Here is a 26,822-nt window from a genome sequence, read left to right as displayed (position 1 = left end):
CCGATGATTCTTTGTTTTTACATTCATCAGGTCCCAATCAGCCCAAATATCAAAGAGAAATTAAAAATGCATGCCGTGGAAGAGTTCGGGTCTTAGGAGGTTAAAGGACAAAGTGTGCCATTTAAACATAACTCAAATCAGAACGAAAGGATTTGAAAATAATTTTAAAAATATTAATTAGTTAACATTGTTTTTACTTGACTGGCTACTGAAAAAAATGGCAACCTTGAGAGGCTGAGTACTTCAGAGGTAAAGATGGGAGCAATTCAAAAGCAATGTTTCACAAAGTGTGCAGATTTTATTGCCTACATCACCAAAATAAATAAATAAAAGATTGAAGGAATTTGGAAAGCTTAATAAGTATTGACTGAGACCTTTGGGCCCTCAGGCAGTGCATTAAAATGATATGGGCTCAGGACCATTTCTGGAAGCAAAGAGTACTACATATCAGCATCTGTGTCACTCCATTTAAAGACACAAACCGTCAGAGTAGCTCACCATCCATAATAGTACTGTATCCGAGATGCAGTACAGAAAAAGTGCCGCGCAATAAAATAAAAAAAGAAAACAAAAGATATCCTGTAGGGACGATGGCTTAACATTTTGTTTTCAAAACTAAAACAGCTGGTCTCCACACAGACCAAGCTTTCTCATTCCTATAGTGTTGCTAAAACAGCAGGTGATGCAACACAGTGGTAAACATACCCCTTTAAATGGTAAATGGCCTGTATTTATATAGCGCTTTTCCAGTCCCTAAGGACCCCAAAGCGCTTTACACAACCTGTCATTCACCCATTCACACACACATTCACACACTGGTGATGGCAAGCTACATTGTAGCCACAGCCACCCTGGGGCGCACTGACAGAGGCGAGGCTGCCGGACACTGGCGCCACCGGGCCCTCTGACCACCACCAGTAGGCAACGGGTGAAGTGTCTTGCCCAAGGACACAACGACCGAGACTGTCCGAGCCGGGGCTCGAACCAGCAACCTTCCGATTACAAGGCGAACTCCCAACTCTTGAGCCACGATCGCCCCATACCTTTATTCCAATCATTATTGATGAATCTATGGCCAGCTAACAAAACCCAGCTCCTTCAACCAGTCAACTAAAACAGTCACATGAATGAGACAAGAACAAGAAATTATCTCTTAAATCTAATCAAAGCATACGCTTACATTTCTCAAGAAACACCTTCAACCCTAGAAGATTGGCTCTGAGCGCGTAATGCTCTGCAGAGATTGCAGAGCATTACGCGCTCAGAGCTGTCTGGGCGAATCAAGCAACCAACCTGTGTAATTCTCTGGTGTCTTGCTGCTTCACCCTGGTTTGCCAGAGGGTGCACGGCTAGCATGCTGAGGGTGAAACTGTAAGCGAGGCAGCAAGAGTATATCGTGTTTGCAAGGAGAGTTAAGTCATATTTGATTGCTTACTACATGTTCCACTCTCAGGGATCTGTGCACAAGGTATAGTTTGAGTGTGTTTGTCTCCAAGTAAGAAAATTGTGGTTACATCCACACTGATGGGTTTTTATTGGGTCTTTTAAAAATGAAAACAAATTAAGTCAAGACAAATATTTTAACAGAGTCATAAATAATCTGTCTCTACTAAAACAACTTTCTCTACTGAAACTTTCCTCAGAGATTTTGCTCCATGTTGACATGACAGCATCACACAGCTGCTGCAGATTTGTCAGCTGCACATCCATGATGCAAATCTCCAGTTGCAACACATGCCAAAGGCGCTCATTTAGATAGAGATCTGGTGACTGTGGAGGCTCACCGTTATGTTCAAGCAACACGTTTGAAATGGGGTTTGTCACATGGTGCGTTGTCATGGTGGAAGCGGGAAAGGGATGGACATGGTCAGCAAAGGCACTCAGACTGTGGTGTGACAAGAACGCTCAGTTGGTACTACGAGAATAAATTTTGCCAAGAAAATAAACCTCACACCCTGACACTGGACAAGCAGCCTAAACTATTGTTACAAGGCAGAATGGATCCATGCACTCATGTCGTTTGGTCATGTTGCAGCAGAAACCAGGACTCATCAAACCAGGTAATTGTTTGTTTCTGTTTTGGTGAGCCTGTGTGAACCGCAACTACAGTTTCCTGTTGACAGGAGTGGCCCTCGGTCTGGTCTTCTGCTGCTGTAGCCCATCTGCTTCAAGCTGGCACCAACAGCCTCATTTACAATCACTTAACCTCTTGAGCCCCAACGCTCCCAGATACAGGGGCAAAAGATCGGTTAGGCGTTTGGGCTTAAGAGGTTGAATCACCCTTTTCTTCTTTTCTGATGCTCAGTTTGAACTTCAGCCACTTCATTTCAGCATGTCTAAACACACAGATGCTGCCATGTAATTGGCTGACAGGCAGTTGAGCAGGTGCACCAAATGAAATGGCTGTATACAGAGAAGAAGAACACAAGTGCGTTGTTCCTGCTCGGGATTTGGAACAAGTGTTGCATAAGGGCTATAAAGGTACATCTTTCCCTGGACTGACGATTAGATGGGAGAAAATATGGCAAAATCTATTACAAAAGGAAGCCGTGGCAATGGGGGGGGGGGGGGGAAAGATTACCCACATGAGAAAAACAGAACCACAAAGCTATGTGAGCTTAGTTATAATGTTTTGGCAATATGTTGTGGCTGATGAGACCAAATCTGGCAACGAGTGGGAGGGAATACCTTCCAAAAACGTCCTGGACTAAAACACTGTAGCATGGCTGATATGTTAAATGCAATAAAAGTTACAAGTTTTAAAACAAATAGTCATTAGAGCCAATCTGTGATCAGGCTTCTGGAAACTTTCAGTAGATCATCAACCCCTCGTTATAAATCACAACAAATCTCAGTTTTACCAAAAACCCTTTTTTCATCGAGAAGCAGAAGACACAATTTGCAGCGTATAGCTTGCTGTAAATAAACCGTGTTTGATGTAAGCGGTACATTTAATGTTGCATGAGCAGTGAGTGACTAGCAAACATTTTATTTGTAGATTTAAAAACAATAAAAAAACAAAAACAAAAAAACAACCAACTTTTAAATATATATAACACAGTAATTTATCGCCCAGTGTACAAGACGCTTTGTCTTAAGATCTTATGAATATGCCGTTTGATCAGGGATGAGCGCTTGTGTGAATGTGCTCAGTGCTGTTGTGCACAGATGCATGAAACAAACTTGGTGCTTTTCCAAACCTGTTAAATTGCCCTTGTCATAACAGTTCAGGAATTTCTTTCTTCAATATACAATGCAGCACTGGCGCAAGCTATAAATCAAGTGTGATATGCCTTGTGGGATAGAAAAGCTGCTTCTCTTTCAACTGAGTGACTGTAGTGTGTGATCATGCAGATTGTTTTGAGGCTTACCAGAGAACCAGAGTGACTACAAGGACTTTGTCTGACCCTTCAAAGCGATGAGTAAGAGACAAAAGCAAACGTCCGTCCTGTGCTCTGCGTCATCCCTGCTCGGCATTCGGGAAAAAGTGGTGCATAAGGGCCATGGTCGGTGTGTGTGTAGGGGAGGGCGTGTGTAGGGGAGGGCGGGAGCTTACAGGAAAACACAGAAATATTGCTGATTCAGAGTGTATGTGGGGGTGAAGAGATCAGAGTCAAAAAAATGAACACCCTGGCTCCACATCACTGCAGCTATTATAAAAAAAACCCCCAAAACAAACTGAAATGCACCGAAAAAGAGAGAAAGGTGAAAAGGTGTTTGTGTCACAGGAAACGTTACATGTGTTAGGACAACTCGTGTTGTAAGGTCAACTCGTCTGTGCCCACTGCAGGGGTAAGCTTGACCTGCGGCTGCTTCTGAACCACCCGTTAAGCCAGCCAAAGCCCAATCGTCTGGGACCAAACATTATCACGTCATTTACAGCTATATCAGCTGGAACAACAATCTGAACAAACAACAATGAGCAATGTTTGTTTTTGGTCCGGGGACGTAATGAGGCCGGCTCTGGGAAACAGAGGGTTCGTTTGGAGGTTTCGCTCCCCTGCTGTGCACCGTACAGAGGACGGTGAGAAAGGTGGACAAGAATGAAAGCTGATGGTGGTGTTTGGGAGGCCATTAATCTCACTCTGAAAGCAGGGCCATTAAGAAACTGCACCGAAGCTCCAATGCTGTGTGTGTGTGTGTGTGTGTGTGTGTGTGTGTGTGTGTGTGTGTGAGAGAGAGCGATTGTGTAATTGTGTGTAATAAATGTTTTGTCACGGTGTGAAATATGCATTTGATGTGTCACAGGTATGTGCGCGTGTGCGCGCTGAAAATGTTTGATGCCACTTGTTTCAGCTGACTGCCCTTGATTGGAGTGTGTGTGGGTGACTGGCTGATGTCCACAGGGTGAGTCAAGTGCAGCACAAGCATCTGTGAAGCTGTGACACCACATCTGGAGAGGGAGGATTAGTCTGCTTTCAGCGCTGTTATGCACACTCAGGGTAAAAAAAAAAAAAAAAGGAAAAAAAAGAAAAAGCATTTTCTTACTTAAACAACTCCACAAACTAAAGACAATAAAATAATTCCTGAATCTATGTTGCGTAATCCATGGTGCCTGACGCCTTAGTAAATATCAATAAAAGCAAAACTATGAGAGTTTATTGCAGCTTTAAGCCTGAATAGGCAATTCAATATAAATGCAAAAACCCATGTAACACTGCACTCTTCAGCTTTCTTCCTCAGCAAAAGACAGAAACCGGAAATTTTAACTGTTCTTCTCTGACAATCAAATAAAACCTGCTTGAAAAGTCATTAATTCAAGTCAAACATGTATAATCAATGAAGTCCCAGGACTCTGCCCATTAAAATAACAATAACAACAACAATAAAACAAATAAAAAATGCCATTGTCTCTTGTTTCTCTGGACCATTTCAAGCCCAGCTACTATTCTGAGACCGGTCCATGAAGTCTGACCAGGTTCTAAGTTTTGACCACTTGCATGTCTGCAGATGATTCAGTTCTGTTGGCTTCAACAGGTGGTGGAGTCGAGTTCACTCTGGTGCATTAGCGCCTCCAATTCTGAGGCTATGATCACGAGCTTTGGGTAGTGACCAAAAGACTAAAATCGTGGATACAAGTAGTGGAAACTGTTTTTTCTGAAGAGCACCTGGCTTTCTTCTTGGAGATGGGATGAATAGTTCAGTCATCTCGAGGGACAAAGAATGGACCCGCTACTCCTCCACATCGAAAGGAGCCAGCTGAAACTAGGATGGCTTTTGGGCATCTCCTGGGCGAGATGTTCCAAGCCAGCAAAGACCTGGGATGACCCAAGAAACACTGGAAAGATGAAATCTCTCTGCTGGCAGAGGGAGATTTGGGCCTCTCTGCTTAGGCTACTACCTCCTTGTCCCAGACAAATGGGAGAAAATTGATGGATAAAGGAGAAATCAACTTTTATTTATATATATTTAAATATATATATTTATATGAGGGCTTTGTCTCTGGCTACAAGCCAAAGACACAACAATAGAGCCTGCAGGGTCCATATGCACCTTGTTTTTTCCTAATTTTGTTAATTATGCTCTGTGAATTCATCCCCCAGGATGACGCTGTCAACACCATATTTTCCTGTAACCTCAAGGGTTTAGGGAAAGGGAACGTGAACTGTGGTGCATGCCAAAATACAGCACACACAAAACACTTTTTCACTTATCACCCGTTTTGCTCTCCAAATCTAGCTTCCATTGTTTTGAAACACTGGAGTTATCCAGTATTGGCGCATGTGTAGGTAGACAGAAAGGAATGATCCAAACAGCCACACAGGAAGTCTCAGGACTGTAGGACTGCTTCCATTTTAATGTTTGGAGTCCTGGAATAATTACATATGACCTGTATGATCATACCTCATACACAGCTTGTGTTGACACTTGTGCTTTGCATTAACCCTTATCTAAATTACACAATTGAGAAAACTATATTAACATCTTTAATGGCAACTCATTTTGAACTGATCCCTGTTTTCTATAGTTTTGACAGTTTACACTCTTCTGGGAAAACTAAAAACTACTACAAAAGTATGGAGTGTGTCTGTGGGAATGTACACATTTAAAAGCATTAAAGAGATCAAAGCCAGGATCAAAGCAATCAAGCAGTTTAGTTGTAAACGCCATCTCGAACCCAGACTTGCACAGTAAGTGTCCATATTCAAGGTTTGCAGCTGCAGTGCAATGCAAATGCTTTTTGTCTATACTCATGTGCATCAATAGTTCTTTAGTGAAACTGCTAGAGTTAATTTACATACAGGGTTTAGTATTGCAAAATATTACTGAGTTTTAGCAGGGAATGGGTCCACCCGCAGTGTTAGTATCACGGATATGTTTTTAATCACAGCTGGGGCTCCTGTTTGCCCTTTGGACTGAGTGCAGTGCTCCCAGCAACCAGGCGGTATGAAGCTCTGCAGCAAGTATCAGATCAAATGTGAAAGCAATGAATCCTTGTTATAGTTAAAGCTAACTTTAAAGGATCCTATTTATACTGATTAGTTTATTTTAACAGAGGCGAGTCTAAAATGAGCACAGAGGGAGGGCAGCAGCTACAGAGAAGAAAGAGAGTACAGGGGTAAACAGCAGGAGGTGGTGATGTGATCCAAAGCATACAGGTAGCTAAAAAAAAAAAAAAAAAAAAGGTCAAAAACAGTCAAATCAAATTGAATAAATTTCCATTATTTTAAAAAAAAAAAAAAAAAAGTGTGTGTGATACATTTACTGATTACAAAAGCTATTTTTGGCCTCCCCCTCACACGCAGGAGGGCTTCACAAAAGCAAAGCAATCTGGGATCTAAGCTACTGAACAGAAAACTGGCATGTTTACAAAGTTCTGTGTAACAACAGAAGTATGTTGCGTGAATAAAGATGACAAGCAGGCTTATGTCAGCCACATGGAAACAATGAAGTGTTGGTTTGCGAAGATGAGCTTGTGTGCGAGCGAGCTGGGCAAAAGAGCGAAACTTACTGCAGCCGCTTTGTCTTTGAGTTTGTTTTCCATTTTTCAATCGGCCTTCGGTTACTTTATCCAGCTGATTGTTAATACTGAGCATGACAGTCAAACAGTGATGTTACTTATGTGACTAAACAACAGTTCGACCCAAGAGGACGTGCGAGAGCACAATGTTATCCAGTGCAGGAAGGAATGAGGAGCTCCTCTGACAGGCTGCTGAAATCATTCGCTCCATGTATTAATATATACAAGTACCACATGTGCTGCATTATCTGACTTGATTACATTAACGATTCCTTCACTACGCCCATCATGGGCTTTGTAAGTGATTTTGAACCTAAACTTCATCTTTTCATGGGACCACATTCAATAACAGCCTCAACAACGACCCTTCCTACAAATGTTACTAGTTTCCACTGAGATTGGGATTTTGTGAAGATTTTACTGGTTCTTCTACTCTGACTCGTATCATTTTTATCAATTCAGTACTTTAACAAACCCCCATAAAGGGAAACCATAAAGAAAGCAGCTAACAGCTAGCAGGAACGGGGCGACCCAAGACTAGAGAAAGTCAATGACATTCAGTGACTTTAAGCGACTATGAGTGCAGAGTTAGCTTGGACTGAGGCTTTAGTGTAAAATGTCATTTAGTTTCAGTTTGAATTACTTCAGTTTTAATCAACTAAGTATACGGTGGCCCTGAGAGGCCAAACGGATTGCAACTTAAGAAAACACCAGCAATAAGAAAAACACTGCAAAAGGGGGAGACAATAACCTGACGGACCAGTTCCAGGAACCAAAACATGCTAGGTAAGTGTGTTTTAATCTCATGATTCATATACTACTGGATTTTTAGGCTAATAGTCAGGCTAACACACTGATCTCTCATCTGTTCTTTCCTCACAAAAATGATAGATCCTCCACTTCACTGTCTCCCAGCGCAATTCTTAGCATATTTTGGTTCCTGCAACTGGTCCGTCAGGTTATTGTCTCCCCAGAAACAATTCCCTTGTGCTTTTGGAAATATGTTTTTTCCTATTTCTGTTTTTGGGTTTTTTTTCTCCTGTTTCCGTTTTTCTCATTTCCGTTGTGTTTTGTGTGCTTTCGCAGCATTTTCTTATTGCTGGTGTTTTCTTAATTTGCAGTCCGTTTAGCCTCTCAGAGCCACCGCATAACTATGAAACGATTATAGTAGACTAAACTATAAAATGTTAAAATCCACACGCTTTACAAAGCTTCTTATTTTCCTTAATGTCAAATGTGGAATGTGTCCATATGTATGCTCTTTCTCCCAAGTGTTGATATTTTGTTACATTTTCATGAGAAACAGTGAGAATGGGAGTTAGCTGTTTGTCAGGGCAGATTAAATCTGCGCGTCTGACCTTACTGCGCAGGAAGATTACTTTCGTTAGATTACTTCAACTTAGATTACTTATTGTGGTTATTTTTAATCGTTAACCTACGTTTGTAAAATCAGTAAACAAGGTGTGGGCTGCTCTGGGCTGTTTAGCATACACATCCTACAGTAACTATAGCAACGAGAAAGGAAACGCAAGCTAGCCCTCTGACAACTGTGCCTTTGTGTCCGTTGGACTTTTTGCTAGATGTTTTGACAGACTGCTCATGTTTGCCCTTTCAAAGCGAAAAACTTTTCTGGCAAAGCGTATCGTCAGAATTGAAGGTAGTCGAGTGTAACCGCAGTGCTTAACGGTTAATTCCCTCTGCCACTCTGTCTATACCCAGGGTGCATCTCTGCAGCAAGTGAGAGACAGCTGCCCTAACACACCAGCTCGAAGCGAGGCGGATCTATCTTCCCGACGGCTAAAAGTGTGAAATATTTAACTTCTTTGGGTTCTGGCTTGGGCCAAAAAAAACAGCAACAAACAAACAAAAACGTTTTGCCATCGTATAAACGCTATAATCAACTGTTGGTCCAATACTGATCAAACACTGAGTGAAAGAAAGCACCAAAAAGAAAGAAAAAGTGCTTCACTGAGTGCGAGTGCTGAAGTAACTTTTACGAATCCCCCAGTTGTAACACGAGCGATTACATCCCCCTCAACCAGTTTAAAAGAACTCTGGACCTCGCTTAAATTTAAAACGGCTCTTAGTGGGGGAAAAGTGCATCATTTACATAACAATATTTTACGTGTAGCAGTTGATAAATATAGACCGTGCTCTTTTGCTCTTTTACTCACAAGGGGCGTAAAACATGACCAGGGCAGCAGGATGTTCCTCCAGGAAGCTGTCAAAGGACTCATCGGACAGGTGGAAGACCGCAGAGTCTGTCTCTGACCAGGGGACTTCAGGGGTCTTCGGCTGGGGGGGCTGAGGACTAAAACAGGAAGGGGGGGGACAACAAGGGCAACAGAGGTGAGACTGAAAAGCAGAGACAGTCCAGCTTATGTGTAATCTGTGTAAAGAAAAATTAAATATAATCAGACACAGCTGCAGCCCACACTCCACCCAGTATGTCACAAAAGCGCACACGCGCACACACATCTGGACAAAAGCAGCCCCACCTTTGTGGGTGTGGTGGAGCACACTGCTCCAGTTCCAAGAACGAGTGGCTACAGCATAAACACTCACTGTTATACACGGCCCTCCTCTGCCGCATTTCCTCATCGTTACACGCTCTGGCCTGAGCCAGTGCACTGAAGCCAGCGAGGCTGATATATTTAACAACACCAGAACAGTGAAAACCGAGTGCTAAAAACAACCCTCCAGCAACGTCAACTATCTAATACACAGCTGTGATATATAAAAAGCTCTGGATCAAGGTTTATCAGGGAGTGATAACACTTAAGATTTATCAGACGACATCTTTTGCTGCTCAGATATAATCGCCAAGGATACCAACTCTTACCTCTCCTTCTGTGTCCACTTTTTTATTCTTGACACTACACTTTCAATGAACAAATTCAGACTGCGCACCAAGCTGAGGTCAAGAGACTAAAGCGGAGCGTACAAAAGGAAGGGGCTTCACTAATTCAACAGAGTAGCTTCAGTACAGCTTCTGACTGCAACCCCCAGAATACTTGTATTCATTACGGCAGGTGTAGGAATCCCGTCAGTGCAAACAGCAAAGGGCATTTCTCAGTCCAGTGAGAAAAGAGCGCAGAAAGCTACTGAGGTGGGTATTAAAAAAAATCGGAGACAGCTGAATCTGAACAAAATGACAACATTAACATTTAGGATGTGAAGTTTGACTGATAAATGAGAAAAGAAAAATAAATCAGCGGCTAAAAGTGCTACAGGAAGAGGACAATAGACTCTTCTGGAAAAATCTCTGAGCACTGTTTACTTCAAAAACCCCTTTTTTCCCGTTTTCGTGCAGCATCTCAGATGAAGAAAAAGAAAAAAAAAAGTATGACACGAAAAACTGCAAATGTAATGGTGCTTGCAGGAGAGGCTTTTTCCACTTTCTTTCTTTTTTTTTTTTAAACCATATGGAACATATTCCTGTGAAAATCAGCTACGCTGGTGAAGGCAGACAGACTCTCTCCTGGAGCCTGCTTCTGCTCGAGTTAAAAAGATTTCCTCCCCACTGTCACCAAGTGCTTACACACTCTGCTTCCCTAAAATACTGTAAACTCTTACTTTTATTATGTGAAGCGCCTGGAGACTAGCTTCTACGTGCTGTGGTGGTTGTGTGCAGCACATTTAAGGACATGATTAGTTTAAAATTAATTAGATTTAATATATTAATTCAGTCATTTCGTGCATATTCAGGTAACAGAAACTTTTTACTCAAATATAAGCTGCAATTAGACTTTTTAGCCAGCTGGCTCACTGCTTTTAAATCAGTCTCTGAGTCCTAAATAAACAAGTTAGTCAAAGTCTAGGAGTGGAGATGGTGAGTTCTGCCTCTGGGCTAATAAGAGCCCAGAGGCACACGGAGTACATCCCCTGCCTGTCTCGCTCCGTTTCCTGCGATAGCTGTGAAAGCCTTGCTCTGTGCCCTCTGGCTGCAGGCCTGTGGACAGTTGTGACTTTCCTGCCAGTAAGAGACGGAGGGGTTACGGGCAGAGTGTGAGCCAAGGTGAGAAAGAAAAATGAGACAGGAACGGAGCAGGTGTAGATTGATGACACTGTGGCAAGGTGAGTCAGGGTGAGCAGAGAGGAGAGCGTTTGTGAGAAAGAGCACAGCAAAAGGAAAAGGTGATGCCTGACATTTAAGATGTGTTTGTGTGCTTGTGGTGGGGGGGTACTTGTTAGAGGCAGAAGGTAGACTTGAGTTCAGAAGCTTCATCGTGTCGTTTTTATTAGTTAAAACTCCTCCGGGCGTCTTCAAGCCTCTGCTTGGTCCTACTTAAAATCGTCAGTAGATGAAGTGACAGGGACCATACTTACTTCTTCAACCAGTCTGCGATGTCCTTGGCTGTGGCGCCGTAGTTCTCGTAGTGGTGAAGGAACTTCCCCTTCCTAAGAGACAAAAGGAGCATGAAAACCAGATCGTCTCTGAAAGCAGACTTCAGCAACGGGCAGAATGACGACTTGGCAATGTGAGTTTGAAAACCACTGCCAAAGACGTCTGTGATTTGATGCTTTTTGTAAACATAACAACTTGCATTACAGCAACATTACTGCATTTAATTTTAAAAACACACCCCACCCAAAACATGCCTTCTAAAAACATGCCTTCTAAAAATCATCCCCAGCAGTTCTTAAAGCTCAGCTCAATACTAATGGTCAGTGTGTTCAGTATGCTTTGCTTTTGGACTTATGAGATGGAGGAAAAAACCTTATTTTAAGGCAAAGTCTGCAAATCTTTTAAGCGGTTTATATCAGATTTATTGATTCTATGCATGCGGTATTACTTTGATAATAATGCCTCAATAAGTGCTGTTTTCAGTTATTTGGAAAGAAACTGACATATAAAACTTGCAAAGGTTTTTCTTTTAAAAAAACGAACAAATACTGAACTTTTGGATGTTTTTGGATGTTTTTCAAGCTAAAACTGAGTCAAAATGAAAACAAAGACTTATTTTCTGGGATGCATCTTTTGATCAGCAGTTCTTGTTAGATGAGGCTGAAACAACATCTCAGTCAGGACTGAAAAAGTCGTGTCGCAGTAATCCAGGTCATGTGCGACAGGATCTTAAAAAAACAGTTATGATGGCACCGAGTGTCTCTGACAAAGAGCTGAGTCGGGCCTTTCGCAACCAGTTCAAAGCCAGATGTTTTAGAGAGCTGCGCCTCTGACAAAAATTTTAACAAGATTGAAATTTCTTTTCTCTGTCTTGAAGTTCAGCTTAAAAAGTGCACACAAGGAATGCAAGTGACCCGACGTAATGCATTTGAAATGAGCTCGAGGCCTCTCTTCAGCCTCACAGTCTGAAAGACAGATTCAAAACCTAAGCAGATTTTCTTCATAGCAATGAGTTTATCTACTGCATTCACCGTGACTAAACCAAGGCTGGGAAGCGGACATGGCGGCTCAGCCCAATGTCGAAGGATCAATGTGGGTAGTTACTGGCTCTGGGCAGGGCGATTTTGAAAACACAGAAGGTGGTGACGACTGCAGTTACAGCTCCCCAAATACAGAGCGGACACTATTAAAAGGTGATACATGATTACGCTCTGTGGATTTGGAGCTTAAAACTCGCATCTTAAGTAACCCGACTTCTGCGGCACAGAGTGGCTGCTTGGAATTCAATCAGCGAGATTTATGACCGACTCTATATTCACTTGCTTTATCTCTGCTGCTGTAAAGTACACCGAAACCTTGTAGAAAGAGAGGAAATTTTAAATAAATGTCATTTAGCCAACAGTCTCTAGCATTTCCATAAAAGGACGCGGCAAGGACAAAGGAGCCGAAAGACTTCCAGGTTTTTGTTTGAATATTCGACAGGAACTTGAGGTGTGCTGTAACTCTGGGGGAGTAAGCTTTCTTAATCTGTGTAACTGAAAACCTAAAAGACCTTGAAAACTTGGTCTTGCAAACGGGTGCAATGGAGAGATAACTCCGACGGTGCTGATGCTGATTTACCCTGCAGTGATTAGCTGCTGTTTATCAGTGAGGGGCTCATTACTGAAGCCAATGGGCTCGGATGGTCGTTAGCTAGCCGTGTGCTGACACTAATGCACTCGCAGCTAACGGACTGGCTCCGGCTCAGCTACACACAAGTGTGCTGGTCATGCCCGTGTACCTGCATACACACACGAGATAGAAAGAAGTGCACACAAACAGGAAGAAGGCAAGAGCACACACACACACACACACACACACACACACACACACACACACACACACACACACACACACACACACACACACCACAGAGGCACTTAATCAGTCCCGGTCTAATTAAAAGGCCAGACTGGAATGAGAGAGTGTTTAATGTGGAAATAAGGATGATAAAGCCAGTGCAGGAGACATAAAGAAGCAGAGCACGGTGGCACCCCAGTAGCCTCATATTTAGGGCCACAAAACAGCGACGCCTACGGGCTTGATCCCCAGCTGACCTTCGCTGCATGACATAATTTCGCTGCTTTTCCTTCCAGGTGTCTATTGCATTGCAAGAAAAAAAAAAAATGCAAACATATTTTTAAAAAAACCCCAAAACAAGCAGAGAACAGCGTGGGAGCACTTAGTTAACAACACTGTAAATATGTGGACAGTGCAGAGAGGCTCCAGCTGGGTGGGGTGGGGGTGTCTGCATTAACAAACACTATCAGTCACACTCTCTATTCCTGCTGCGTATGTGGCCGCAAGCTGTGATTTTGTGTGTCTATTCATATTTGGACACTAGCGCTGAGCAGTAATCTGAAGTTATCAGATTGCCAGCAGCATACATTTCTCCAACACCTAAAAGAGAGTGCTAAATCAATGTCACATGTGGCCTTAAGGTGTTGTTAAAGATAACAAAAAAAACTCTGCTACAGCATATTAAAAGCATTTACTTAGTCGACCATTTTAATAATTTAAAACGCTGCCTTTATTAGGACCAGAGGCAGTCTTTGCATAGACAACGGCGCTGTGTGACACAATGCAACGGCTCGCTTCACATCAGAGGGCCGTGTTTGTGAAGACAGGGAGGCTGAAATAATGAAGGGCTGTCCAGTTTAAGAGCTAAACTTTACTCACTTACTGTTACAGTGCAGTGCATTGTTACAGGGCAAGCCGGTGAATTAGGCAATCAGAGTTTGTGCTTAAAAATTCTGCCTAATAATATTTTACTTGGCCCTTGAGCAGCGCTTAAAGTCCAAATGACCCTTGAAAGTCATAGATCTTCTCTACTACATACGCAAATGACTTTCGGGATCATAAGCCTTCCAATGACAGGTAACTACAATCTCACATTAACTAAATAAGCCCTGTCGAAATTGTCCAAAGAAACCTTAAGTTACTCAGTTCACTTTTTTATTAAGACAAAGTAGGCAACGCAACATTTCTCTGTTATGCTTGAATATTAGCTTTAAGTGGACCCGTTATGCTAATTTTCTGGCTCCACATTTTTATTCTCGGACTCTACAAAATAAGTTTTTCCATGATTCACAAACCAAAACCATCTTATCATGAGCCTGCACTCTGAACAACACATTGTGATTCATCTCCATTTAAGATGATTTTCTCCTGGTTGGATGCCCCTTACGGAAGAGGATTACGGCCACTAAAAAAAAAAAAAAGTGGCCACGTCTTTTTTTTCTTCTTCTTTTCCAGAATCCTGAGATTAAAGAAAAAATTTCTGAGAAAAAAAGTCAGAAGTTTCTCAGAATTCTGAGAAAAAAATAATTTGGAGGAAAAAGTCAAAATTCTCAGATTAAAGTCAGAATTCTGACTTTAATCTGAGAATTCTGTAAAAGAAGAAAAAATAAGACATGCCCACTTTTTTCCCCAGTGGCCCTAATTCTCTTCCGTAGCTCCTCGCAAAAAAACAAAACAAAATAAAACAAATAGGTGGAGCTTCTCTCTGTGTCTGAGATGATCATATTAAACATATTCTTGGTGTTTAACATGATCAACCACCTTTGTATCAGTATACATTGTCACAGTACTGCCCACCCTATGGCATGGCCACTGGGATGTGAAGGGTGTTGGACCTAAAGGGGCTACGGATATAAGAAATTGCCCTGAGGAAGGTAACAGTGCAGATCCTGGAATGAGCGACTGACTGATGGAGATTGTTCAAACACCACAGTGCAACACAGAGTAACATTTTTGGAAGACAGTTACTTTTGTTATGCATTGTCAACATGATGAAGAACTGCAACTCAAGATCAATGGGCTCCATGAGCTTGCCCAAACCTCTGAAGTGAAGGCTGTGAGAGTGGAAGCTGGGCCTCCATGAGTTCACAGTTAGAGCCATTTATCTAGTGAGACCGAAGCCCAAACTTCTTTGCATCCCTGGTGGCCAATATCTCTGTACCCTAGAGTGACGTCAGATGAATGATTTAGTGCCTATTTGCAGAGTGGTTCAGTGACTGTGGCAATAAATATATGTTCAAGCAGGACTTTAAACACTTTAAATGCCAAGAATTGTTTTTTTTTTTGGTCAAGCAACTAATTATCCCTTCAGTTTTACTTCACTGCTAACCATACACCAACACCCATGTGTTCTCCTTATTCCCTGACAGTAGCAACCACCTCCTGTGAGTGTACATTTTCAAGGATGAGGCCAGAGGATCCCAAAGTTCATCAGAAACTTTCTCCTTTGCACCTGCACGAAAGAACTGCAAACCTTAAGGGGTCACCTTTGCAAGCTGCGAGTCTGCTGCCATCACGCCTGCTTGCTGTTTAAATGGGCAGAGACTGCACTTTCTATTTGAAGTGGCCCTACTCTGATGTTTTGAGCTTTGGAAGTCAGGGACTAAGCCTAAAAAGAAACGGATGAGAGGACTCGACTCACTCAAAGTAGCAGAAGGTTGGGTAGCCTTTGACGCCGTACTCCTGCTTGAGGCCGTCGAACTCAGCTGGGTGCACATTCATTCCTGCTAGGACCTTAAGAAAAATGATATGAAAGGGAAAATGAGACATGGGCCATCAAAGATGTGAAGCAAAATGACGGCAGAGAGAGAAAAGAAATAGCAAGAACATCAAACATCGAGACAGGTCAGTCGTCATCGGCGGGCTCCAAACTGAACAAAGACGGATTACTCCAAGTGTGAACTGCGAAACAACACAGGTGCAATGACTGTTAATTAGCAGGCCGTAATCAAACACCACCGCTATAAACTTCCTGCTGACTTTTTAATTGAAAAGACAGAATGTGATTTGTCTGAGCTATATTAAAAAAGGAATCACAATTTATTTTAGACACCCACATAAAGAAAATATGTGCAGGATCCCGCTCGGTGTACTTGATAAATGTGAACTGTTAAGCATGGTATGTCTAGCATAGCAGAAAATTACTTTAACTGTCAGAAGTACAATACTGTGTGAAAGTCTTGAGTAGGGATGGGTACCAGTATCCGGTGCCGTTCTGACATAAACGGTAGTAACCAGACCGAAAGGCAGCGCACATTTCGGTGCTTTATTTCAGTGCTTTTTTTTTTTCCTGAGATGTAATACACTTTGGATTCCAGCCAATCATTTTACCTTTCCGAGGATAGTAGGCGGGCCAGGTACGTACGTTCTTTTAGAGCAGAGCTACAGATTAAAAACGCCCAAGGCGAAGCGGTCAAAAGTCTGGCTGTACTGGCTGGACCAAAGAAAAAGTGGAAAACAACTAAACATGAGAGGTTTTTGGACAAAGTTTGTGTTTTTTTCCATTGTTTAAGCACTGCTTCCAGCCAAGAGTGATGCCATATATGCCCCATAGCTGCAGAAAAGGCTAACATTGTTATCTTTTTACAAAAAAAAAAACAGCTAAACATGAGGTTTTTGGACAAAGTTTGTGTTCTCCATTCTTTAAGCACCGGTTCAGCACCGTTTAAGCACCGGCACCGTTTCAAAAGTACCGGTTTGGTACTGGTATCGGATAAAACCTAAACGATACCCATCCCTAGTCTTGAGCCACTATTCGTTTATTTCTATTTTTCTTCCAAGCAGCCAGGCTTTCTCCAGGGTTTCTACAGATCATCTAAAGGTTTTCTTAAGACATTGGATGCTTTTTCACTCATTTTCAGTCCAATTCTTATACCAGACTACTTTTAGAGGAATGTTGTTTTTCCTTTGTTAAGCGCCTTTGCACAGACCTATGAATCACTTCAGCATTAAACAGGCAACGGGGAGATAAGGCTGAAAATCAGTGGCAACAGGGCTGATGGAGTGATGAATCCAAAGTAGTAGTTTTGGTTTCAAATCATTGTCAGTCAGTAGACAGGCTCAACAGTGAGTGTCTACAGCCATCTGTAGAACACAGTGGAGGCTCTTTGTGGCTTAAAGCTCCAGAAAAAAAAAATCATGAACTTGATGAAGTACCGCCAGATCTAGAAAGCACCTGATTGGCAACAGTGTCATTTTTCAGCACGACCTCAGTGCCGTGATCATCATGTTGATATTTTAAAAAACATTATTTGTTATTTACTGTCTTTATTATCATTCTCATTAACTTCCTCTCTCACATATCTAATTTATTCTTAGTGCTGATTGGCTGCCAGATGGAAAAAAAACCCAAAGAAGGTGGCGGATGGTGGTTTGTAACTGCCGTCTTGACCTCCATCAGCACCGATGCTTTTACAGCTTTGTTTATTATTAGACACGGGTTGAGCCGTTTGTGGTTTTGTGTCTATTCGTCTAGTTTACCAGAACTAGCCAGCTCTCATTTCTAGCCAACTAACTGGCTGGTTCATGGTCGTCCCTCTCTTCTGTTTGCTTTAGCCAAGGATCCGAGCTCTTTTTGTTCCTCTTTCTCCTTTGTTATATTTCACATTACTAAAAGCTAGTTGAATGGCAGCATGGTTTAGCCTTCCCTTGAGCCATGTAACACTGGCAATTATCCCAAACACACTGCCAATGAAGTAAAAGCATACCTGGATAGAAAAAGCACACACAGTGGGTCACTGTCAATCACAGACTGGCCTCCCCAGAGGCTGGACCTCAACATTAGTGAAGCAGTGCGGGATCATTTTGACAGAGAACACACATCCTAACAAAATGCACAGAAATGAGAGCTGGCTCAAGACTTCTGCACAGCATTCCATCTTATCATGTAATATTGTTTGGGGATAAAATAGAAAACATCATTATGTAACACGAGAGAATATTTTGTTTTTCAAAACGACCTCTAATTATATGCTGAGTAAAAATTAGCTCCAGATACAGTTGGCAACACTGACACGGTTGAGAGTCCCTAACTCCACTGCTTATGAGTAAAAAGTTCTGAAAATATTTCTCCAGTACAGAAGGTTATTTGATATAAATCAAACAGCTGGAGCATCCCAGGTTCCCTCTGTAATAAATATTGTACCAAACACAGCTCATGGCAAAAAAAATAGCGAGAGGAATGTGTATGAGTCATGACAAACTCTATGCCTTATTCCCTTTTAAAGGACGGTGCTCTGACAAAATCATGTTATATGTCACAACCGGTACTGAGAGAGAACACAGAAGAAACCTAAAAAGCTGAAACAATACAATCAAAACACATCCCCACACGAATCTGTGTTTTTTCAGCTATTTCACCCTGACGAGATGCAGAACTTCAGACGTCACCTTTGTGCCTTCCTGTGCCACGACACGGAGGCGAGAAATGTGCGATACGACTTGGCTGACCACCAATTCAGCATTCACTTATAAACAGAAGTACAGGCGCACTCCCTCACCCTATCTCAGCCTCGCACACACGTGCACACACCCAAACAGTGTACCAGTTCCCAGCTAAGAGGCTTAAATGTTCGCTACTCGAATGCATGCTTGATGATGAAACAAACATGCAGTTAATTATCTTTTCATGTGATCCCTGAAGGACAAGTGTTTATGAGATAATATTTTTCTCATGCAAACGACACGAGTACTGTTAAAAATAATAATTAAAAAAAAAAAAGACTAAAGAAACTTTCCCACCAGTGATGAAAACTACAGGAAAAAGTAGTCAGGACCTAAATTAGTGCTGTCAGCGTTAATCTCGTTAAAATGACATTAACGTGGCAAATCTCTGTTAGCTCGTTAACGCTGCACGGCGTCAACACGTTAGCACACAGGGCGATCTGCGTTAACTCTCTAACGGAGATTTGCCGCGTTAATGCGGTTATGGCGTCAACGTCATTTTAACGAATGTAATATTAACAGCACTACTCTGAACATGTAAATTATGTACATATAAAAAACATAACACGGTCTGCCGCTACAGCATATTCCTGTACATTGCTTAAAAATGCTAAAATCATTCGAAACATATTGCTGTGCAATCAAAACACAGGTAAAATCTTAATTAATCAGCAGAGAGAGGATAGGGACCTTCGAATTGCCTTTTAAAGGTCATCTGAGTTATTATGCTACTAAATCAACACATGGTGCAAAAGTTGATCAGGTACTGTGCCCGAGAGATCGTCTTTGCAGGAAACACAACCTGCAGGAAATGCCTTATTTGGTCTGTCTGTACCTTTTGCAGATTTCACATCCCTGACATTCGCTGCTGACACATCTCATTTAATGCGCGAGCATCAAAGATGACTGGGCTGCAGATCAGAGACAGGTGATGCAACACAACAGTGGGCCCACTGACTGAGGGGCAGATTTAGCACACTTACATATTTCCCTTTTGTCTCCGTGGCCGCTTGCTGAAAAATGGGCTGCATTCTCTTACAAACGCCGCACCCTGCAACCAAAATACAAAGGAGAGAAGCAGAGGTTATTACAGAGAACTCAATGGGAACACTGCTCTGACAGCTATATGATAATCTATACGACTGTCAAAAGATTTTCCATCATCTGCTAGGAGATTTTTCCCCCTGGTAAACAGCAGCTCTCAGTATGCTATCTGCTGTGAAAGATATGATGCACTGAGGATAATCGAGCACAGCGCTTGGAAACAAAAAAACAAAAAAAACAAAAATCCATGTGAAGTCTTTTCTATTGAACAACAATAAGAGGCAACAATTAACTGCGTGCTGAACAAAAACGACTGTTCTTATCCTGGCAAAGTGATCAGCAGGTCTGACGTTCAGACAGACGCTGCGGCTTAATTGTTTAACAATTTTGCCAAACAAAGAGCGATCTGTTGCTTTATTTCTAGTTTATATTCTTAGAAAGTGAAACTAGTTTTTTTTGTTTTGCATGGACTGATCAATGAACAAAGCAAGTAATTTTAAGCAGTCGATAAAAGACCTGGCAACACGCGGGTTGTTTTAAAAGCGCTCTGTTATTTTAGAACTTTGCATCCGATTTGTGTTTGTAATAGTGGAGTTAACCAGCAAAGAAGGATCTCCTCAGTTGGAGTCCTTTTTTCTCCACATTATAAAAAACGTGTAGTACATAGAAAGATGAGACAGTTAGGGCTGTGCGATATGACCAGAATCTCATATCCCGATATAAGAATTTTATCGTCCGATAACGATATAAATCACAAAAATGTAACATTTTCTGTAAATTCTGTGAATCTCGGGCAGCTCGACTTGCGGGAAGTGTTTCCAGATGTAGCTGGAGTCGAGTGTTTTAGCAGATGCATGAAACGATACATTTTTAGACATAAGTTGTAACGGCCGCCGTTTTCTTTGTGAGTATTTATTACACGGCGTGCTGCGGGGAAAAGCCTGTTCTAACGTTTGAGTCTAAGGTCTATTTTTTAGCACCTGGCGGCTCTTTTTTACTTCTCATCCGTAAATAATCTGCTCTTTCAAGTGATTCAGTTTATTTTGAAAAGTCTCAACAGGATCTTGAGCTTTATTGTGAAAGGTTTATGTGGAACATAAACAAGCGGGCACGCGATGGTGTTACCGTCGTTGTTGCTAACGACAACGCATAAAAACAGGCGCTTGTCCGTCCGTAGTGTGGTTATATTAAATATAAGAGAAAGAGAGAACTTTAAGAAATTAATATAGCCACTACAGTGACCATCAAAACGATGAAAAAAATATTGCCGTAAACAGTTTATTTTGCGACACCACGAAACAAACGATCGACGTTTTTATATCGTCATCCGATATATACAGTGGGGCAAAAAAGTATTTAGTCAGCCACCGATTGTGCAAGTTCCCCCACCTAAAATGATGACAGAGGTCAGTAATTTGCACCAGAGGTACACTTCAACTGTGAGAGACAGAATGTGAAAAAAAAAAAATCCATGAATCCACATGGTAGGATTTGTAAAGAATTTATTCGTAAATCAGGGTGGAAAATAAGTATTTAGTCACCTCAAACAAGGAAAATCTCTGGCTCTCACAGACCTGTAACGTCTTCTGTAAGAAGCTTTTCTGTCCCCCACTCGTTACCTGTATGAATGGCACCTGTTTGAACTCATCATCTGTATAAAAGACACCTGTCCACAGCCTCAAACAGTCAGACTCCAAACTCCGCCATGGCCAAGACCAAAGAGCTTTCGAAGGACACCAGGAAAAGTATTGTAGACCTGCACCAGACTGGGAAGAGTGAATCTACAATAGGCAAGCAGCTTGGTGTGAAAAAATCCACTGTGGGAGCAATCATCAGAAAATGGAAGACATACAAGACCACTGATAATCTCCCTCGATCTGGGGCTCCACGCAAGATCTCATCCCGTGGGGTCAAAATGATCATGAGAACGGTGAGCAAAGATCCCAGAACCACGCGGAGGGACCTGGTGAATGACCTGCAGAGAGCTGGGACCAAAGTAACAAAGGTCACCATCAGTAACACACTACAACGGCAGGGAATCAAATCCCGCAGTGCCAGACGTGTTCCGCTGCTGAAGCCAGTGCATGTCCAGGCCCGTCTGAAGTTTGCCAGAGAGCACATGGATGATACAGCAGAGGATTGGGAGAATGTCATGTGGTCAGATGAAACCAAAGTAGAACTTTTTGGTATAAACTCAACTCGTCGTGTTTGGAGGAAGAAGAATACTGAGTTGCATCCCAAGAACACCATACCTACTGTGAAGCATGGGGGTGGAAACATCATGCTATGGGGCTGTTTTTCTGCCAAGGGGACAGGACGACTGATCCGTGTTAAGGACAGAATGAATGGGGCCATGTATCGTGAGATTTTGAGCCAAAACCTCCTTCCATCAGTGAGAACTTTGAAGATGAAACGAGGCTGGGTCTTCCAACATGACAATGATCCAAAACACACCGCCCGGGCAACAAAGGAGTGGCTCCGTAAGAAGCATTTGAAAGTCCTGGAGTGGCCTAGCCAGTCTCCAGACCTCAACCCCATAGAAAATCTGTGGCGGGAGTTGAAAGTCCGTGTTGCTCGGCGACAGCCCCAAAACATCACTGCTCTCGAGAAGATCTGCATGGAGGAATGGGCCAAAATACCAGCTACTGTGTGTGCAAACCTGGTAAAGACCTATAGTAAACGTTTGACCTCTGTTATTGCCAACAAAAGTTATGTTACAAAGTATTGAGTTGTATTTTTGTTATGGACCAAATACTTATTTTCCACCCTGATTTACAAATAAATTCTTTACAAATCCTACCATGTGGATTCATGGATTTTTTTTTTCACATTCTGTCTCTCACAGTTGAAGTGTACCTCTGGTGCAAATTACTGACCTCTGTCATCATTTTAGGTGGGGGAACTTGCACAATCGGTGGCTGACTAAATACTTTTTTGCCCCACTGTATCGTTATATCGAACAGCCCTAAGACAGTGTGTCATGTTTGCCAGGTGCCATAAATATATATATATATAATCAGATTGCAGTATTGATTACAACGGTTTAGTATTACCAAGCAAACTCTAGTTTATTGAGCTATTCCCTAAACTGTACTCTCTCCCCCGGTTTAGACACCTTATAAAGTGAGTTAATGTAATATTTGAGGACAATAATAGCTACTCTTGTTTTTCCAGACATACTGTTTCCCACAATATGTGCAAGCAGGATAGCAAAATGAGCACTGCTTGTCCCAGTTATTGTGAGCTGCTAACACTGCAGGAACAACGTAATAATGCAGACTCACAGGGAGCATAGAACATCATGAGGACCGGCCTCTCTTCTTTCTTCAGCAGCTTCCTGAAGTCCTTCGAGAGCGAGGAGGGAACAAGAGATGAGTCAGGATGCTTTTCAGCAAAACACATGTATACACATGTATATACAACACACACGATAGCTTGATTCCTCTAATAGTATGCTCCATGTTGGATTTCTGAAATTCTCTCTCACACTCTTTGGTTTAAAATAGCAAATCATGACATCATCTGTTATTTCAGCTTTGTATTCGACCGTGTGTGAGAGTTATTCATCACATTAATCACAGAAAAAGGAAAGGGAGGACTTTCTTCTTTGGACAGCAGGCACATCAGCCCCCCATACCAGTTTCCCCGTTTTCATCATCACTTTCATGAGCTCAGCTACTTCCAAAAAACATAAAAATCACACATTCAGCACAATCTTTTGTTAACACATTCAACAAGCCTCAGGGTGAGAGCAGGTGATAACCAGGTCCCTCGTTCTTCAAATGAAAGGAGGGTTACTGTGTTATGCTCGCCTTTGTTTTCTGTTACACATGTACTTTTACAGTGGTGGATGCTCAGATTTCAAGCTGCTTTAATCATTTTTTAATCATCAGTAACATGGACATCTCAGGCACAAAGCTCTGGCTGTGAGAACAGAATTTTCCAGCTGCTATTTAAACCTTCTGTTTGCGAGGGGCAGCCAATCAGAAGACAGCTGGCTTAAAAAGAGTGTGGGGCTAATTGGAAAGGAGCTAATCAGCTTCTTTAAGACTGGGCTACAACAAGGTGCAGAATGAGACAAATATTTATTACCAGTTTCTCTATGTCTGTAGTTCAGGAGACTAAACGGATCATCTGCTAATCAGAAGGTTGGTAGTTCAATCCCTGGCTGCTAAAGTCTGCAAAGTGACCAAGTATCCTTGGGCAAAACACTGAACCCTGAGTTAATGTTAGAAAAGCGCTGTAAAAGAGCCAGTCCATCTACCATTACTACCGATCCACATCAACACATAAACCACGGTGTGAAAATAGGTATAGGTCAGGGATGAAACCACTCTGAGACCTTGCCCCACCTCATCGTGTGAACTATTCAGATCACCTGATGCAAAGCGTGAGCAGCCATTGAAGCACCTGGGAAGGGATCTCAAGCTTGCCTTGACAAATCAAGTCCAGTTGTCTTCTTTTGCTCAAGCTCTCAAGACTATAAAATAAATAAGGATCATGCAAAGTGGCTATAGTCCAAAAACAAAGGTCTTTCTAAATTCCATATATACTTATCTAAGGATGAGGTAGCTGTTTGTGAATATGCTGGCAGTTTTTGATGATTTTGCAATCTGACTTGTCTGGATGAGAGCCGTTTGGAGGCTTTTAGGCTGTAAAGGCGGGACTGTGTGAGTGACCTCATGAACTACGCCGAGCAGCTCTTTGACGATAAAGCCTGTTGCTTTTTGTGTGCGGGGCTTTGTGTTGGTGAGATGCTGCAGTATCAGAGTCGGGGGGCTAATCAAAACTTTAACACAGACAAATGGAGGAAAGATGCAGCCTGTGCTTGTGAATCACAGTAAATGTACGTCCCCAGTGATGTTCTGGATTTCTTAAATGGAGCTAAATGGATATTAAATTAATCCAAAGCCCAAAAGTTTATTTAAATTGGTACTTACTTTTTCTGTCTCTATGTGGACGACATCTTTAGCCTCAGGGTTCTCCTCCCACAGTGGGGGCCCTGATGGGTCTTTCAAAAACGCTACCATTGACTGAATGAGAAAAAAAAAGCAAAGTCAAAACGACAGATCTGCGACAGCCTGTCTAAACAAAGCCAACAGTTCAAATCATGCAACAACTTTTCACTGCCACAAAATAATCCTATGGGGGTGAAAAACCAACATAAAAAGACGGAGTGGTGATTATTTACGTTGCCGAAGTCGCTCCTAAATTTAGTTGAGGCAACGCTGTAGGTTGTGCCAGATGGAAGCTCATATAGATGAACATGTTCATGCATCCAAGAGGTGTCAGCGCTATTTCAGTACCTCTAAGTGTCTACTAATGGGCTTGGTAAAGCTTTCTGTAAATATAATGAACCATATGTCTGTGGAGGCAACAGCAGGAAATATTTCTTTTAGCAGTGCTCTAACGACGGCGCGTGTGCACGGGCGGAACATTTAACGACCTTGACTTGATTATCAGAACTACTTTGTAATGGTTGAAACTAGAGCTGGGCGATAGAACGATAACGATATGTATCGCGATATAACTTTTACTCGATAGAGAAATTAAGCTATCGCGATAGACCTCGCCGCTCTTGTCCTCTTAAAAAAAAAAAGAAAAAAAAAAAAAAAGGTCAGCCGATCCAAATTCAGTAGCGCAGAGCCGAACCAATCACAGCCGCAGCGTCACGTCGCGTGACTTGTTACATACAGCACAAGTGCCAAGCCGCACGTGTGTTTGTTTGGGAAGCAGCCAGCGGGTAATGGAGCCAGCGCATAATGGAGGAAATGAGTGTGCCGACTAGAAAAATCAACCGAGTGTGACCGAAGAGAAAACAGATGATGGTTCCAATGCCAGAGAGATTGTCGAACGGAAGAGCCATAGAAGCTCCGTAGTGTGAAGGTATTTCGGCTATTTCAAGTCTGACAAAAAACAGAGTAGCGTGCACTGTAAATTGTGCCGAAAGCAAGTCTGGAAATACAATAAACTGGTGCATGCGTCACACTGTGCGCCACGTTATTGTTTCGGTGAAATGAATTTCTACAATACTGTTAATTCTACTCTCTGCAGTGTTTAAATGCTTACATATACACACAGTTACTGTCCCTCCACACATACGACTCGGTTCTGCTTCTATGCCCCAGCTTTGTTTACTTTTTCCCACCAAGGCTTCTAGACTTCTGATTGGCCAACATTTCTGCACGGTTAGGAATCTAGCGCCACCTGCTGCTTTGGCATGTTCATAGCAGCGTTTTCCTTCATTTCTGCCTTTATGTGTGGACGGGATTATTTTTTAAAACGAAAACGGAAAATCTCCGTTTTCAAAAATACCCGTGTACGTGTGGACGTAGCCTCAGTCTCTGACTGGAAGCGCTAATTCATCATTCGGCTTTTGTCAGACTAAAGTAACTGTTACAACTGTTTGAAAAGCTCAGCTATACAACAAGGAGAGATTGAGAATTTCCTTTTAGTTCTCAGTTTACTTGATATTGACAAAAGTTAGTCAGTTTTGTCTGTTCTTCTGTAAAACAAACTAAGATTTATTTTTAGAATTAATACTTTATTTCTAAGTGGAATTGACAATTTAGTCTGTTTCGTTTGTTCTATTTTGAAACTTAAACGCTTTAGCGGCTGCCTTTTGTGTAGTTTGCAATATTTGCCTTTATTTATCTGAAAAAGTCTCATGTTCCTTAAGTACATCTACCCTGTTGAACTTATTATGGGAAATAAATATTTAAAAACAAGCTGCTGATTATTTCACATTTTACTTGTGAGCAACGGCACATTTAAATCTTACAAATATAGTTATTTGGCTTATATCGTGATAGATATCGTTATCGCCTGAAATGAAAAAAACATATCGTGATATGAAAAAAATCTCATATCGCCCAGCTCTAGTTGAAACAGAGACTTGTGGAGGTTTATTGTTTCAGATGCCTTTTAATCTGTCAGAGAAACAGCGCAAACCCTAGCAAGCAAAGTAATAAAACCATGCACCATTCAAAAGAGTGACAGCTTCCACCTTATAACGAGTTTCTCTGGTAGAAACTCATTGAAAAAATAAAAAGAGAAGGATTTCCATATTATAGAGGAGAGAAGTAAACGGTTAATTTCACTTTTATCTAAAGTCATAATTTGCCTTTTAGGAAATATCTATATGCAGCAGCTGTCTTGCAGTGAAAGGCATTAAACTTTAAGCTGACC

General features: G+C 41.9%; 1 protein-coding gene across 2 annotated transcripts in view; it reads right to left on the bottom strand.

The window, feature by feature from the left end:
* pdia5 (protein disulfide isomerase family A, member 5) overlaps window positions 1-26,822 on the bottom strand; it is an 86,696-nt gene that overhangs the window by 20,980 nt on the left and 38,894 nt on the right. For both annotated transcript variants that reach the window (XM_085385177.1, XM_085385178.1), the window contains 6 exons: window positions 24,575-24,667; window positions 22,919-22,979; window positions 19,574-19,641; window positions 15,790-15,881; window positions 11,291-11,362; window positions 9,136-9,272 (listed from right to left, as the gene is read on the bottom strand). In XM_085385177.1, coding sequence (XP_085241303.1) covers window positions 9,136-9,272; window positions 11,291-11,362; window positions 15,790-15,881; window positions 19,574-19,641; window positions 22,919-22,979; window positions 24,575-24,667 — 523 coding nt within the window. The remainder of the gene's footprint in view (window positions 1-9,135; window positions 9,273-11,290; window positions 11,363-15,789; window positions 15,882-19,573; window positions 19,642-22,918; window positions 22,980-24,574; window positions 24,668-26,822) is intronic.

The sequence above is a fragment of the Rhamphochromis longiceps genome, linkage group LG16, assembly GCF_057381845.1.
Source record: "Rhamphochromis longiceps isolate RC_006_pf linkage group LG16, R_longiceps_female_GT1.1, whole genome shotgun sequence".
NCBI classification, from domain to species: domain Eukaryota; kingdom Metazoa; phylum Chordata; class Actinopteri; order Cichliformes; family Cichlidae; genus Rhamphochromis; species Rhamphochromis longiceps.
Note: the sequence above shows the minus strand (reverse complement) of the source record. Positions and strands in the feature narration are given on the sequence as shown.